General features: G+C 40.1%; 1 protein-coding gene across 1 annotated transcript in view; it reads left to right on the forward strand.

Moving 5' to 3' along the window:
* Positions 1-18,201, forward strand: part of ULK4 (unc-51 like kinase 4) — a 397,461-nt gene that overhangs the window by 208,616 nt on the left and 170,644 nt on the right. The window contains exon 31 of the mRNA XM_077811124.1: positions 328-376. Within this exon, the coding sequence (XP_077667250.1) occupies positions 328-376 (49 nt within the window). The remainder of the gene's footprint in view (positions 1-327; positions 377-18,201) is intronic.

Below are 18,201 nucleotides of genomic sequence, written 5' to 3' on the forward strand. Positions count from 1 at the left end.
CATCTACATTGCCTGTTTGATAGTATGTTTCTGAATTTTAATTAATTTCTGCCATTTAAAAATATTAATTTTCTTACTGTTCCACTCATTTGCTTCACATCAGTAAGGCCAGCCCAAGGAGTAATTTCCACTGAAGAATTACATTGCTGTTTCTATTTAATAGCTGGAGTGGAATTCATTTATATGAAAAGTTAGTCAAAGAATGAGGTTCTAGGTCACAGATTTTAGTATCAAAGACTTCTGCTGCACTGCTCCCTGTGTAAGTTCATTGTGTTAAATAACAGATCATTAATATAAATAAAAATGTGTTTTAATTATTTTTTACAGCCTTGTTGAAGAAAGTAATCTTGTTCCTGTACTTTTCCAAGTTATTTTGGTAAGAACACATTTTATATTTAATTTTAAACAGCTTTAAGCAAATTTGTGTAGCATACAATGAAATGGCCTGATTAAAACTTTCTGTTAATAAATATTTCACTTGTATACATATGCCTTTATATATATGAGTTGTATGAGTCTCCTCAGGTTGTTCAAGCTTCATGATATCTATCAGCATAGAAAACTCTAGCATATACTTAACATACAGACTTACATGTGTAATGTAATCAGCTATTTACCATAGCAAAGATCTCCTTTCATGAGCCAAAGGAATTCCCTTCTTCAGATCTTAGTCAGCTTTGAGTTTTGCGTACTATACTGCATACTTGCTATCCATCAGCAAAGAAATAATCTCCACTACTACTAGACAGCATCAGTTTGGTTTCATTGTATAGTTTCAGAAAACTGCTTTCACATACTCTGCTTATGCTGATAATGCTATTCCTGCCAACTCCAGATACCTGCCTTTAGCTCCTCTTCTTTTGGTACAAAAAGTCCAGGAGCATATTTTGGGTAATCACAGGCTAAGTTGAGAAAATTAATTTCCATCTCCCGAATATAGTTCTTCTTGTACAAAAGATCACAAAACGCTGGTAGATAGCTCATGTTACTGGAGTATAGAAGGAATATTTCTCAAACAATCCACTGACACTGTGTTAGATACTGTGTTACTACTTGAAGTACCACAAGAAGGATATCACAATTAGTATATGAAAAAAAGAGTATAATATAAAAAGAGGTGAAAAGGCTTGTGTATTTGGTATGATAAGTATGTTTACATCTTATATGTTGCAGAAATTGTTCAAAGGTCCATTTTCCTCTTTTCTGAAATTGTATGTAAGTGTCTGCTGTAGTTCTTCCAGTGATGCAACTGGAAACTACACAGGGGCTAAGAGGAGCACAGGAACTGTGACTATTGGTGAGATCACAAGAGTTGTCAGACAAGTCCAATATTCTGTTTTTAACAGTGGTCACTACCAGACTCTTCAGAGGAAACTGCAGTTATCCCAATAATGGAAAATTTTCACTTGTTAATCCCCTGCTCAGAGGCTAATCTATTTAAAGATTGGTATTCTTCACTTAATTGTCATCCGCTTCACTGAGGGAATGGCGATGGCTTCCAGCAGCAGCTCCTTAAACTTCTGCATGCCCATCTGAAAGGGGAACATTGTATTGATTCCCTTGCTTCTAATACAATTAAATCCCCGCTTCAATACTAATAGAACATCTCTTCTAGATCAGGCTTGTAATAATGCTCCTAAAGAGCAAATGGTTAGCCTTTTAAGATGGCTTAGATTGTACCAAATGAAAGGTAGTTTCAAAACATTTCCAAAGAAAGCATAGGCAGACTCCACGTTTTCCTTCCCTCCCCACACTCACTCACAGTAGAGTCATAAATGTAAGGTTCCTCACAGGCTAGAGAGCAAATTTGGAGCTGCTTGTTAAAATATTGATAGCATATAAGTATATCACTGATCATTTCCAGTTCTCTCTCATTCCCTTTTTACTTGTGTTTTATTGACAAACTCATACTAGGGAAATGTTATGTTGTGTTAGTGTGCTCTTGATGAATACAAAATATGTGTGATTTATGGAAGTCAAGCCCATTGCATACTTTTTATTGTAACTTCCTTGAAATTTAATCTTATTCAGGGTAGAAGTTGCTCATTAATGTGGTTCTGAATCAGCTTTGATTTTTCCCTGCTTAGGTTTAAGTATTTTCATCTTCTCTTTTTCATTGAAGTGATTTATTTCATTGACTATTATATTAAATCACTTTAATACCAAATAACCCAGATAAACCATTTTTATTAAAAAAAAAAAACCCCAAACTGTTCATTGATGACAGATTTTTCCAATGGCATTCAGAATATTGCTGTCATCACGTTTTATATACATTCATGTATACATAAATCTTTGAGAAGCAATTCTTGTGGCAAATATAAACAATAAAAACAAAGGTTACACAACAAAATTTGGACAAATAATTAGTTCTGACCTGGTTTAAGTCCTACTTATAAGTAGTACTTGAAGAAAGACATGGTAAAATACATGAATCAGATGTTTCATAGGAAGGCATACAACAGACTAACACTTGAAGTTTAACTCTCAAGACTCTGGCATTTTGCTGATTGCCAACCAAATGAATTTTTAGAAGGAAATACTGTATATAAAAGATCAATAGCTACAATCTTAGTAGAGTTAATTGTAGAAATCTGTCTCAGATTTAGGAGAAAAGATTTAATGATTCTTTTGTTTCTAAAGATAATAACCTTTATCTGAAACAGTAACCTCTGGTGTCTGTGGTCCATTGTGTAGAAATGGGAGAAATTGGAGTCAGTCAGTAATTTTGTTTTTCATTTCACAAGTTGATCTAATATGGTCTCAAACTAGTTTCTAGAGAATAAAGAGAACATTATCTAGCTGAATATTGTCTGTAAGACTGTTGATCTGTGAAAATGTCATAGGTATCTTATACTGCTCGGGTGTGGGAATGAATCACAATTTTTAGGGGGAAATTTTCCTTTTTTAGCATGCTGTTTTTTCCTAAGAGAGGTTTTGTAGTTGCCTGTGTTACCATTGGGACGCTCCCCAAAAGTACCCATGGTTGTGAGGTGCCTCTCCACTACCTGCCCTTAGTGTGAAGCAGTCTTGTCTGTGCCTGTTGTAGATCAGCTCCCTGAAACCAACAGCCTCTGGCAGCACAAGCACTATCTTCCAGGCCTCCACAGGCCTTTCTGTGTCTGTACAGGTGTGATAGGCACATGCTAACACCCAAATTCTCTGGGTATTTCCTGCAATGTCCAGCCCCTTATCCCCTGAACACTCACAGAATTACCAGGACTGCTGTTCCCAAAGGAACTGTACACACCAGCTCGTAAGATTTAACTCAGGACCATCATTATGCTTAATATCATAGCACTTAAATATTTTTACTGTGAAAACAAGAATAAGTTTATTGTCAAAGAATAGAGACTCACTATTTCTTGAATAAGGATATTGGAAGCGAACAGTTAATATAAAACAAAATCATAACATGCTTTCTAGGCACTTTCAACCAGGTCTGGTTGAGGCCCCTTTTTCATGAAGCAAAATTGCTGTCCTTTTACATCTCCAGTGCAAGTTGCCAGGATGTCATCTTAGTCTCCCATAGTGGAGCAAAACTTTGATGTATACCCCCAGATAGAGATCTCTCTCCCACACCCCCATCCTCCTTGCTGGTGACCAGTACTGTACCTTGATACAGACTATAAAAACATGAGACACTGGCTTTCATTTGAGACTTCACATAAATTCTTTGGTGAACTAATATTTACATGCCGGACCCAAGAGATCCCTGTAATCCCTCTGCACTCCCTTGCCAGTCAGTATTAAGAGTTACTTGGGTTATATCCATGTATGGCAATCCTCTTCCCCCTCCCCCCCCCCCGCCCTTGCCTTCCGGTGGACCAGGCTCGGAAATTCCCTAAAGTGGAGCACTTACTTCCCTATCAGACCAAATCTAGTCAACCAGGGAAGATTTTGAGACTCACATGCAATTGTAGTAAACTTGCTCTTTATTTACCTGGGAGGACAGACAGAGAGAGCAGTTTATGATAGCTATTGTTCTCTATGACCTCTTTTTGATGTGAAAGGAAGAAACTAATGCTTGTAATAAACAGCTCTCCCTAGCTGACCTTGGAAAATTACCTGTCAGTTATGGAAGAGCAAGAAAGATGCTAAGGCTTTTAAACGGTTTTGTTGTGTGCATGTGCATACGTACAAACTTGTCAGTGTGAGTGGGAAAGAAGTTGAGGTTGGATAATTGATTCCTATTTGTTTGGCAACAGATAAGAGCATAACAATAATAATTTACATATCTAAAGATCTCAAAATTCTGTATAAACATTGATTAAGTCTCACTATACCCTGAAAGGTAGATATTATTTTACCCATTTTACAGATGGGTAAATTGACATCTAGAGTTGTTAACTGACCTGTATAGTGTGACATGGAGAGCCAGTTAGATAATTGGAAATAGAACCCCAGTCTCCTCATTCCAAGCCTAAACCATGTTACGCTAAGAAACTGTAACTTTGATGTGAAGAACAAAAGAGGAGAGAGAGCTTGTTTGCACCCTGAGCAGTGTCCCAGTTTTCAGCATAAGACGCTTTTTCCTCTTGTGTGGTTTCAGAGATGTTAACTTTTCTGCTAAATCAATAAACTTCCAGAGACAGAATCTGCAACTTTGCTTTGCAGAGTTTGAAATACATTGTACTATAAAAATTAGACTTAATCCGTCAGTGTTTGGTACTGTACTACTCATTTACTTCTGCTTGTATCTCTCTGTGTCTGGGACTAATGGGCGGGTCCACACGGATGAATGGACTCTTCAGCTGCTAGAATTTTGGCTCTGATAATAATTATTAATAATTTTTCCTCTAGTATTTCCAAGATTTGCCCCTTCTCAGGAATAGCTTGCCCCAAACTTTCCACTCTTTCTGTATGTCCATCCATCAGGACATGGACTTTTCTGCTCTGTAGGAATGATTTATTCCCAAAATAGGATGGCAGGGAAAAAGTGCCTGGATTGTGGCAATAGTCTTACCTGTTTCTGAGGTGATGTTGTAATGCCTCTTCTGTAGTCAGCTGCCTCTTTGATGGCCTTGGTACATACTGTCTTCTCAGCCTCCAGAGAATCAGTGGGGGGCTAGCATGAACCTGTTTTTACGCTAAGATGGGGGCAGGAATGCTTTGATGCAGCCCTTGCCGTAGCGCTTTTGTAAGGCCTACCAGGGTGGCAACAGCTCCTCTTTGGTTAGAACCTCTCCTTTCTTTACCTTCACCAGTTAGGAGCAAAGTAAAGAAACAGTCCTTGGGGACTGTAACAACGTTTATAGGGGTAAGGGTAAGTTAATTCTGTATGTTCACTCAGTCCTTGGCCTCTGTGCTGAACCTGCCATGAAAGGTAGCAATTTGCATTGAATTAACAATACCTGTGAGCATAACTCTGTTGTCATGAGCATATATCCGCTCAAACTGGACAGACTACCAATTCCTTTCACACAGGCTAAGCAGCTGTCACACTGAAACTTTCATTCCCACTTAACCTGGGTTAGATTTTTACTGGGGGCCTAGACAGAGCAAGCTCCCATTACCGATCACCTGAGCAATGCAGTGCTCCATAAATTTTATACCTAAAGTTTTGATGGCTGGATAAAATTCAGGCACCATGCCACTTCACTGAACTTGAGTATGGTCGAAAATAATCAGAAAAATATATAGAATGGATATATTTGCAGAAGGCTGCTGTGTTTGATTATTGGTTTTGATTAAACTTAATAGAAAACAAAATCTGTGGGTTATAAATTTTCAGATTTTTTTTCTTTGATAAGTATTAAAAATAGAAGAATGTATGCATGCATTTAAGAATTGCAAATGCTTTCTCTGAATATTTTAGGGAAACTGACAAAAAACAGAAATAAGGTGGGGTTTTTTAATAAAAAGAAAATATTACAACAATAAATAGCTTTAGTAAGAAAACCAGGGTCTGAAGAATTGAGTGTCCAAGGAGAAAGACAAGGTTGGAGATGCATTTGCTGGAAGAAGAGCCTAGGGCTCTTTCAGAGGAGTCTGAGTATAGGTACTTTTCCAAAAGAAGTACTGAGAATGGAATAAATAGTTATTTGGCTGTTGTTGCACTTATGAAGTGTTAACCAGAACAAACTATAAACATGGTGGTTCTTCGAGCAGTTGCAGAGATGTATGTCACTGAGGTGTGTTTTCCAGAACCAGAGGCTTTAGCCTAGCAGTACCCATAAATGGGCAGTGCCTGCACCTCGTGGCTGTGGCTCCTCCCCTCGTTATATGAGGCAGCCGTGCCCAGCCCCTCCCCCCCCCCAGTTCCTTCTCACCGCCTGTGGCAGGAGTTCGAACTCTGTGTGGTTATAGTCTCTCAACTTCATATTTAGGGCAAGTCTACACTAAAAAGTTAAGTCAACCTACGTTGATGTACAGCCACTGCAGTAATTGAAGTAGTTTTACACATCCACACTATGCTCCTTGTGTTGGCTGTGCACATCCTCACCAGGAGCACTTGCACCCATTTAATTGCCAGTATGGGGCATTGTAGAATGGTTTCTGAAAGGCAGCAACAATCGATGTAAGTGGTGACTTCAAATCAGCTGCAAGCCCAGGTCTCGACAGTTCTCCTCCTTGCAGAAATGCTGGAATCCTCCCTTCTGGGTGCATCTTCCCGAGCGCCAAACCAGGTTTTGACTTAGCTGAGACCCTTGTCCTCATCACCAGATAATGCTGTGCTGCCTGGTTCATCCTCCCCTTCTATTCCGGAGGACTTCAAAACGTACCAAGATCTTTTATGCCGTGTAGCCGCATCCCTGGACATCAAGGCAGAGTTTTTCCAGGAAAACGCACACAAACTGGTAAACATTCTACAGCCTACTGTCCCTGGGAGAGTGGCCCTCCTGGTCAATGACGTGTTCCTCGAGCCATCGAGAGCCCTGTGGAGTACACTGGCCTTGGTATCACCAATACCTATGCACACAGAAAAATGTTACTTTTTTCCCATGCAGGATTTGAAAGGTTCTATTCCCATCTGTCTACGAATTCCCTGGTCATAACAGCACTAAATGACAGGGCCTGGCAGGGTAGGTTCAAGTCTACCCACAGGACAAAGACTCCAAGTGGTTGGATCATCTGGGCAGGAAGATCTACAGCTTGCCGTCCCTACAGATGAGGATTGTGAATCAACAAACTTTGCTGTCCAAGTATAATTTCCTCAACTGGTCAGCAGTGTCCAAATTTGAGGACTAGTTGCTTGAGGCCATGTGAGGTGTTTCGGGCATTCGTTGCATTCGGGCATTCGTTGGTGGCCATAACATCCTTGCAGTCCACTCTTCATGTTGCAGACACATTGGCCAGGGTGATGGCATCTGCAGTTACTATGAGGAGGGCTTCCTAGTTGCAACACTCTGGGATTGCTTTGAATGTCTAGCAAGCCATTGAGGACTTGCCCTTTGATGGCTGAGTCTTGTTCTCAGACAAGACTGATGACACTTTGCACTCCTTTAAGGATTCAGGGGCTATCTTGAGGTCCTTGGGAGCATACATACCATCCACACAAAGACGCCACTATGGGATGCAGCAGCAGCAACAATATTGCCCTCAGCATTCCTTTGTGCAACCTTTCTCCCTGAAATAATGGGACTACTCTAGAAAGAGGGATAGATCCCACAAGAGGAAGCAGTCAGGGTCAGGCTTCAGACAGTCCACATGCCCTCTCTCAGTGCCTGCTAATCACCTGACCCCTTAGTCCAGAGCACTGGTCCAGTAGTTACTCTGCCCTCTTTGTCTCCCTGTCTCTTTGGGGGCTGGCCAGCTCATATTTACAGTGCTTGGCACTCAATTACTTCTGACAACAGGGTCCTAGACACTGTCAGATTGGTCTATGCAATCCAGTTTCTCTCCACACCTCTTTTCCACCCCCTTCCCAATCCCTCTTCAGGGACCCTCCTCACAAGACACTGCTCACTGAGCTGGTCAGCTCTCTGCTAACCTTGGGAGTGCTGGAAATAGTTCCACGGTGTATGGTCATGGTGATAGTGAACCTCAGAAAGAAGGGAACCCATATCTTCCTGTATCTGAACAACTGGCTGCTGACGGACAGGTCCAGAGAAGAAGTTCTTTCTCACATAGACACTACACTGCGCTTGCACAACTGGGTCTCATCCTAAACACTGGGAAGTCAACTTTGGTTCATGCTCAGAAAATAGAGTTCCCTGGGGCCTTAATAGACTGTGTGAGTTTGAGTGTTTTTACTTTCTGACCATTTTCAGGTGATTCACCTTGGTCTGCAGTTTCAGCCTTCCATGACAGTTCAGATGTGCCTGATACTCTTGGGCCACATGTCTGCTTGCACGCAGGTGGTCCTGCTCACAGGGTTGCATCTTCAACCTCTTTGAATGTGGCTCAGGATAGTTTACCATTTGACTCTCCACCCCTTGGACAGGTTGGTCCATCTACCTCAACTGGTCCTGGATTCCTTGCAGTGATGGATGTTTCTGGAAACTGTATTCCAGGGCATTCCATTTGTCCAGCCCCTACCAGTCAGGTCTGTTGTCAGCAATGCCTCTCTGATGGACTGGGATCGCTGAAAGTTCAAGGTCTGTGGTCAGCGCAGGAGGCCTCACTGCAGATCAACGAGCTGGAGCTTTGGGCCATCAACAATGCCTTCCTGAATCACATTGGAGCTCATTATTTTGCATACTTATGGACAATATCAACGTGATATATTTTGTGAACAGGAAAAGAGGAGTGCACACCAGGGTCTTCTGCCAAGAGGCAGTCAGGTTGTGGCAGTTCTGCACTGAGGAGCATATCACTCCAAGAGCCAATCAGTTGCCCAGCACACTGAATCATCTCATGGACATCAGCAGAAATTATTCCCTGAGTCATGAGTGGTCCCTTAAGACAAGTGCCCTGCAGGTCATCTCTGCAGCTTGGAGCATTTTGACAATCAACCTGTTTGCTACAAGGGACAACAGAAAATGCCTTCTGTTCTGCTCTCTTGAGGGTCTCAGTCTGGGCTCCCTTCCATCTCAGCTGGCAGTTAGCTCTTCTGTACACTTTTCCTCTGATCCTGATCATTTCACAGGTCATTCTCAACCTGAAAGCGGGTCAGACCAAGCTCATCCTCATTGCCCCAGCCTGCCCAAGGCCGTGTTGGTTCTCTGACCTTGTGCTGTGGATTCAGCTTCCCATAACCTTCCTCTCCATCCTGACTTCCTCATGCAGAATCACAATCATCCCTGGCATCCTGAGCTCAGCTCCCTGCATCTGACTGTGTATTTGCTTCGTGGTTGAATGAGGAGGAAGAGTGTTGTTCAGCGGCCTTCAACAGGTTCTGCTGAACAGTAGAAAGTCTACTATTTGGCTAAATGGAAGTGGTTTGCTGTGTGGTTGTTGGCCCACATAGTTCAACTGATGCTGGCCTCTATGCAAGACATCTCGAAGTATTTGATGCATCTTTGGTTGTTGGGCCTTGCGCTTAGCTCATTGAGGGTGCATCTGGCAATGATTTCTGCATTTCATCCCCCCCCCATTCTTGGAAAATCAGTCTTTTCCAATGCCATGATAGCAAGGTTCTTAAAAGGAATCCTTCATCTCCATCTGCTGGTCCAAGACCCGGTTCCACTGTGGGACCGGCAGCCTTAATGGGACCTCCGTTTGAGTCCCTGGAATCTTTTCGCTTCCCACTTTTGTGTGGGAAAAAATTCATTCCTGGTTATAAAAACATCTGCGAGGAGAGTCTGTGAATTGCAGACTCTGATGGCAGAGCCTTCTTACACACAATTCTCCAAGGAGAAAGTGACTTTATGGCTACATCCAACATTTTAGTATTGAGTGATTTCTGGATTTTTTGAACCAGGTAATATATTTACCTTTGTTCTTTCCTAATTCACATTCATCTCTGGAGAAGCAGCATCTCCATATGTTAGATGTTAGTTTTCTATCTGGACAGGACTAAACCATTTCATGCTTCACCTTGTCTGTTTGTGTCATATGATCAGCAAGCAGTCTCTTTACAGATGATCTCTAAACATCATAAGACTGCATATGAAATAACTTCAACTATGTCTCCTCAGTGGGTGCAAGCTCATTCTACGACAGTTCAAGCTACATCAATAGCATTCCTCAGTGATTTGTCAATATTGGACCTAAGTGTCCATACAAGGAGTTATACCTAGAATCATGCAAATCTGCAGATATACGCATCTCTGGACCATGTTTGCGGATCAGATGCAAATACAAGTTTTGTATCTGCACAGGGCTTTAATTATACCAATATAACTATAGTGTTTTAAATTTACACTTTGGGTTATACCAAAAAAACTTTCTCATGTAAGTAAAACTTCAGAGCCGAACTCTTGGACTAGCCAAGCTTGGGAACAAGGCTGGGTCTGGATTTTGTTTCATTTTGCATTCCTTTTATAAACAGTACCAAACTACAGGAAGTGCGTAGGTTCAGAGCAGCTACAACTTGTATTTGAAGCAGATTGAGGAAGCATCCTGTTCACATTTGGTGTCAGATATCATGTCTTTTTTTTTTTTTTTTTTTTTTTTTTCTGTTAAGCCTCACTGAATCACAGAAATGTAGGACTGGAAGGGACCTTGATAGGTCAACTAGTCTAGTCCACTGCATTGAGGCAGGGCTAAGTATTATTTAGATCATCCTTGACCATGTGTTTGTCTAACTTGTTCTTGTTCTCCATTTGAAGCCTTATCAGTGCTCAGTAGAGTGAAAGAATTGCTTCCTGTATCTTGCTTACAACACTCCAGTGAATGCATCCCAGAATGATATCCACTTTTTTTTTCAACAGTGTTACATTGTTGATTCTTATTTAGTTTGTGATCCACTATAACCCTGAGATCCTTTTCTGCAGTGCTCCTTCCTAGGCAGTCATTTCCCATTTTGTATTTATACAGTTGATTATTCCTTCCTAAGTTGTAGAACTTTGCATTTGTCCTTATTGAATTTTGTCTTACTTATTTTGGACCATGTCTCCAATTTGTCAAGAGCATTTTGAATTCTAATCCTGTCCTCCAAAGCACTTGCAACCCTTCCCATTTTTATGTCCTCCACAGACTTGATAAATGTACTCTTTATGCAATTATCCAAGTAATTTGTGAAGATATTGAATAGAAATGGACCCCGGACAGATCCCTGCAGAACCCCATTAAATATACCTTTTCAGCTTGACTGTGAACCATTGATAACTACTCTTTGAGTACACTTTTCCAACCAGTTGTGCACCCACCTTATAGTAGGTTCATTTCTTTAGGCTTTATTTTTCTAGTTGCTTATGAGAAGGTCACGTGAGACTGTATTAAAAGCCTTATGAAAGTCAAGATGTATCACGACTACTTTCCTCTATCCACAAAGCTTGTCACCCTATCCAAAAAGAATATTAGTTTGATTTGACATGATTTGTTCTTGACAAATCCAAATGGTCTGTTAGTTAACACCTTATTTTCTTCTATGTGCTTACAAATTGATCATTTGATTATTTGCTCCATTATCTTTCTGAGCACTGAAGATAACCTGGCTGTTCTATAACTCCCTTGGTTGTTCTTATTCCCCTTTTTATAGATAGGCAGTTTAGGCACTATATTTGCCTTTTTACAATCCTCTGGGATCACTCCCATCCTCCATGAGTTCTCAAAGATCATCACTAATGGCTCAGAGATCCGTTCAGCCAGTTAAGGATTCTAGGATGTATTTGGTCACGCCTTGCTGACTTGAAGACATCTAACTTGTCTAAGTAATTCTTAACTTGTTCTGGCCTTATTTTAGCCTCAGATCCTATCCCATTTGCACTGATGTTCACTATGATAGTCATCTGATCACTGTCTACCTTTTTGGTGAAAACTGAAACAAAAAAGGCATTTAACACGTCAGCAATTGCTGTGTTTTCTGTTGTTGTCTTTCCCTTCTCTTTGTCTATTGGGCCTATCCTGTCCTTGGTCATCCTCTTGCTTCTAATGTATTTGTAAAATGTTTTCTTGTTATCCTTATGTCCCTAGCTAATTTGGTCTCATTTTGTACCTTGGCTTGTTAATTTTGTCCTTACATGCTTGTGTTGGTTTTTTATATTCATCCTTCATAATTTGACCTAGTTTCCACTTTTTGTATTACTCTTTTTTTAATTTTAGGTCATTGAAGATCTACTAGGTAAGCCCGGGTGGTCTCTTTCCATACTCCTCTCTTTCCTGCACACTGGTATAGTTTGCTCTTGTGCCCTAATAATGTCTCTCTAAAAAACTGCCAACTCTCCTGAACATTTTTCCCCCATGAGACTTGCTTCCCCTGAGATTTTACCTACCAATTCTCTGAATTAGCTGAAATCTGCCTTCTTGAAATCCATTGCCTTTTTTTTTTCTGCTATTTTTCCTCCTACCATTCCTTCGAATCATGAACTCTTATAATTTCATGGTCACTTTCACTCAAACTGCCTTCCACTTTCAAATTCCCAACCAGTTCCTCCCTATTTGTCAGAATCAAATCTAGAACTGCCTCTCCCCTATCACTTTCTCCACCTTCTGTAATAAAAAGTTGTCTCCAGTGTATTCCACTGCATTATTACCCTGCTGCATTATCTTCCCAACAGATGTTTGGGTAGTTGAAGTCCCCCATCACTATCAAGTCCTGTGCTTTGGATGATTTTGTTAGGTGGATGAGGCTTTTTTTTACAATAACTTTTTTTTTCCTTTTAGGTGGTCTATAGTAGACCCCTCCCATGACACCATCCTTGTTTTTTACCCCTTTTATTCTTACCCAGAGATTTTCAACAGGTCAGCCTGCAACTTCTATCTCAACCTCAGTGCAAGTGTATACATCTTTGATATACAAGGCAACACGTTCTCCTTTTTGTCCCTGCCTCTCCTTCCTGAACAAGATATGCTCTTCTTCACCAATATTCCAGTCATGTGAATTATCCTACCAAATCTCTGTGTTGCCAGTCACATTGTAATTATGATTATTCACTAGTATTTCTAGTTCTTCCTGTTTATTCGCCATACTTCTTGCTTTAGTGTACAGACGTATAAGATTTCCATTAGATTTCCCCTCTATATTCCCTTTTCTCTCTCCTTTGCAAAAGTGTTATAAAAAAGGAAAAGTATTGGTGAGAAGATTAAAAAATGGAACCGGATCTCATCAGTTCTTCCATTCCACTTAGCCTCAGTTTTCTGCTTGGGGTAGGCAATCAGCTATTCTCTTGAGGGAAGGGGTTGGAAGACAGGACTGGTGAGATGCAGCTATTTCCTCTTTTTTTCCCCCCAGGAGCCAATAGGGGACCAGCAGGGATGGGAGACTGTGGCTGGTGGATCCTAATCAGAAGTTAATGCAAAAGACAATATTTAAAAGTTCATCTCCCTCCCCAAGCCTCCCAGGCTGGCTGTGTATCTCTTGGGGCCACCATGTATCTACCACTCAGAACAGCTATGGGTGTCTGCAGGGATGCAGGTGCTTGTAGATCTTCCAGGATTGCTATTTGAAGTAGTAGATCTTCTATGTTCAGAAGGAAGCATAACGTTTTGCTGCCACTCTGTTGCTCTGGCAGATGCACATATAGAAGACGCCAATGACATAAGACTAGAGCTTCTCACTAGAAAGTCAATGATTGTTCCTTAACTCAGCCTCAGCTTCTAATTTTTAAAAACTAGTATGACTGAGAACAGCTAGTGCAACCCATGTTTTAAAGACAGGGAATTGACTTTTGTTTGAATAGCTTTATATGTGATATTTTGCACTTGTTGAGAGATTCAATACTACTTTAAGAAAGCAAAATGTAATGGTTTATTTAGTTGTGCTCCAGCAGTACATTGCAGATATTGTGGAATGGCTGCATTTGGGAGCTATCTTAAAGTTAGAGAAGAAGAATGGTGTTATGAGTAATGTGTGGGACGGTTAGTCAAAAGCATTAGGAGTTTATTCATAGTTTTTCCGCAGACTTCCTGTGTGACCTTGACCGTGACACTTAATCTCTCTAACACATTTTTCCTATTTATAAAATGGGGATAATACGTTATAGGGGGTTTATGAGGCTTAATTCATTAATAATTTGAGCTGCTCTTATACTATGGAGATGAGTACACTACTGCTTCCAAACAGTAGTAGATTTTATACAGTATTTAAAGGTCCAAGCTTGAGCTCTGAGAGAGGATACTTATTTTCTATTAGTCCATCGATGGAGCCGAGTTAACACTGGTTTTGGAGAGACTTCATATTCCACTTCAGACAGAAGGTAGAGCATTGTTTTGGTGGGTGAGGGAAATTACAAAGTGCAGAAGACAAAGAAATAGGCAGTATCTTTATTCAGATATTTGTAGAGGAGAGGTGCCTGGCAAATACAGAAAAATTAAATGGAAAAAAGATAAAAATATACAGTATCTTAATTTTAAAATCATGATTTTAATTAACAAATTACATCCCCTTGTGAGAGCCCTTGGGGGAGAGGTTTATATATCTGCACATCAGAAAGACATGGTCAGTGTTGAATTATTAATTCAATAATTGGGTCCAGAGCTCACAGTTGTTTTTCGCAGTGTTCTTAGTGTTCACTTGCAAACACAAAATTTTATTTCATGAAATGACAAAAATCATCTTCCTAACTCTGGATGACAGAAACTGAAGCGCTATGTGCTAAAAGATCGGGGTCAAAATCCTAGTTCCATTGTAGTCAATGGCAAAACTCCATGGGGTCATGATTTCTCCTCAAGTCTTATTGGATAATATGAAATTGTTTTCCCTGGTGGATCATCTTAGAAAGCTAATAAAAAATGTCAGCAAAGATCATGGTCATTGTGAGAGTTTTGCCTCTAACTTTAATAAGAGAAAGATTTGGCCCTAAATATTATTATAACTGCTATGCTGGACTCTCCGTGAAGTCATGTTTACTTAGAAAACTTAGTTTCCAAAAAAGAGCACTATGAGTTGAACAAGTGACATGCAATATTTCTGAGGTGTGTGCCAGACCTGATAGTGACATACAGTAATGACTTAAAGACAGCAGTGTTATGCCTTTCACTTCACTGAGAAGCATGTAACAACCACTTCTCATGCTACGCATGCAGTTTAATAATTCAGTTCTTTTCTGTCTTCTCACTAATGTAATCCTGAAACAGTTAAATTAATAACCATTGAACTTTTAGCAGTCAGTAAGATGAAACTATATATGGATTGATGACAGAGTAATATTATTCGATTAAGACTATTTTTCATGTTGTATGTCAATCCTTCTCCTTCCCCCAAAGATGTGTGTGAAGCTACCTGCTGACATCAGATGGTGCCCCATATACACATTTATGAGGGCAGAATTTATTCCACAATGTTTGTCATAGATTTTATAGTGTTCTTGTATAGCAAGTGGATTCAGGTATTTGCAACCTAAAGAAATTGTTTCGCATCACTAAGGTCTTCTATTGTGGTTGTACCATAATTACACTAGATAACTAATTTTCTTTATAGAAATAAAGGACTACTGAGGGACTTTAGCGAACTCTTCTTTATTTATTACAAATCTCTATTCATATGTACACTTCCTCTTGGCTTTTTCAGACCTTGCCCCACAAAGAGTAGATTTTATAGACAATAAATGAGTCTTTAAAATGTTTATCAGTAACATACAGAAGGATGAGATCATAAATAAGCAGCCAGGTGCATAGGTACATGTTTTGCAGAAATGGTGACTGATTACTGCTGACACAAAAGCCAGTTTTCTGATTTTATTGCTAATCTCAGAGCTATTGAAAACTTTGTGTATGTCTTTGATCTCTCAGATTGTAATTCATTTTACTTTCCGTCATGGAAATTAAGCAGTACAAGAACAGTGCTCTTTTGTTCTTATTATGATAAGGTTTCTATGCTAGTCACAAGTGAACAGTCACTGTTTGTACAATATTATGGTATAGTTTTGTTCTAAGTTTACTTGTAAATTAAAGCATTTGTTATCTTGACAAATTGTCCTTTGAAATGTACTATGTAATCACTTTTGGGTCTTGCACACTCATCTCTTTAGGTCTCTTGTCCGTATATCATTTTATTTCTCTGTACATTGAAAGAGAGGGGCTTTTTTTCTTTTTTATTTCCCGAAAGTGACTTCCAGCTAAGCTGAGGCTTCTATTTTGCTTCCTTTTAACAACCATATGGCTATTTTATTTGAATTAAATCCAATATTAGAATGTAGGCAGAGTTTGTATGTGTAAAATTGGTGAATGCCTTTGACAACTATTACTATTTTATGCTGTAATGGGTTTTGTTGATGACTAAAAGTATCTTAAAAATGTTTTTAATTGTTTTTGGGTTTTTGTTGGTGGTTTTGATATATCTTATTCAATGGTTGATTCTGAGGGTTAGGCCTATCTCATGATTGTGTATTTAAGTGTTGTCAAGGAGCATCTAGAGCAAGAGATAGGTGCTCCTTTCCAGTAAATATGTTTATAAATATAAATAAATAGTACAGTTAAGTACTATAACCACAGAGGAAATATTAATTTACAGCTTTGTACTTAATATAACAATTGTCGCCTATTTTAATCTTTATATTTGGGAAACAAGTTAAATGGTTAGTAAATCATAGTTTCAGAAGTTTATTCAAAGCTCTGTAGGACCAGCCAATAAACTGGATTCAGAGGAGAATAGGCTTCTTTACAGGCTTTGTTTCTAAAATAGTTGGTGATTAGTAGAGCATTTTTTCTTTACTTTAAAAGGGTGGTATGTTTAATAATTTTGCCGCACACAGAAGGATCTACTATATTGGATTTCCTGTTCTATGGGCAACAGAAGTTTGTTCTATCTTGATCAGTATAGCACTGTAAGTTCTTGGGTCTTAAACTGTGGAAAATACCACTGTATTTTTGTATCATGGATACCCAGGTAAGCGAAGGTTTGCTTTTCCTCTTTGGAAACTAAAACTAGATGATGAAAGAATAAAGACTAATTAACTTAATTATTGGTATATTTTCAAATTACATTCATTCTGTAATCTTCTTAGTTTAAAAACAACTATGTCTAAGCTATAACTAGACAGATTAATGGCTTGTGTTTTCTCTATAGACAAAAGGCATTATGATCTATCAAGCTACAAGTTAAGAGTAGGGTGGGGGTCCACTTGGACGGCTCTGAAGATCCTCTTTGTAAGAGCAACAGTATACACCCCGGCCTTAAACTTCTTGACCTGCTCCAGTAGGCTGGCTGTTAAAACTCATACAATTGACATCACCTCTCCACTCTCCATTTCTCTAGCACAAAATCAAGTTGTTCTTCAAGTGCTGGTCCCTATCTGTATTCCACTGAGAGTTTACACATGCACGGCATGTGTCCGGAGCAGAAGAACATGAAAATAGTCATGTCCGTTGGTCCATGCATGAATCCTTGCCTCGCCTCATGGTTTCATCTGAGGTGATAATGGGTGGGGTGGACCAACCACATCTCCAGTTCCTTCTCACCGCCGCATGGTCCAAGTTGTAGCTTCTAGTGTCCTCCCGTCTCTGATGCACTTTTAAAAGTAAAAAGTTTTAAAAATTTTATATAATTAGATTTTATTATACTGTTTTCACTGTTTCTTACATAGTTTATTTTTCAGTAGTAGTTTTTGTAGGATTTGGACTTTGGGGGAATCTGTTTTTTCCAGTCCCTCCACCCCACCCCAGCACCCACACACAGGTACTGGATTATGCCGAAGATGCCAGGATTCAAGATCCGTGCCTCCTGTCTGCATTGGTTCTCTGTCAGTGATGAGAAATGCTGCCTCTGCTGCTTGGCAGAAGCCCACATTTCATCCAGGTGCAGTATCTGCCAGTCCTTCCCAAGCCATACCCAAGAAGGCTGGGCTCTCTGCTTTAAGAAGCACTTCATGAAGGTCATCACATGGCTGCAGTCGGACCAGGCCACAGAACGCCCCCGAACATCAACCTGAGAAACCCAGGAGTGCCCCTCTGGCTACAGAGCTCAAACCTGACTCCAGCAGTACCACCACTATGGACTCTGTACCAGGGCCTAGTCGGGAGGCAAGGAAGCATGCACATAAGCATGGCAGTAAGTCTTCCTCCAAACTGATGATGCGCTTTCCCCAAATTCCAGCCACGGAGAAGTGGTACGTTCCAAGGCACATAAGCATGACAAAAAATCACTCAGACCAATGGATCCACCAGTACTGAGCACCAAGCCACATGTAACCCTCCCTTAAGATGAGGGATCTGCCGGTTTTCAGACAGTCCTCTGCTCCAGCACCAGCTCTGGCTCCAGATGGGTACCACTGATGC

The sequence above is a fragment of the Eretmochelys imbricata genome, chromosome 2 (assembly GCF_965152235.1).
Source record: "Eretmochelys imbricata isolate rEreImb1 chromosome 2, rEreImb1.hap1, whole genome shotgun sequence".
Lineage (NCBI taxonomy): Eukaryota > Metazoa > Chordata > Testudines > Cheloniidae > Eretmochelys > Eretmochelys imbricata.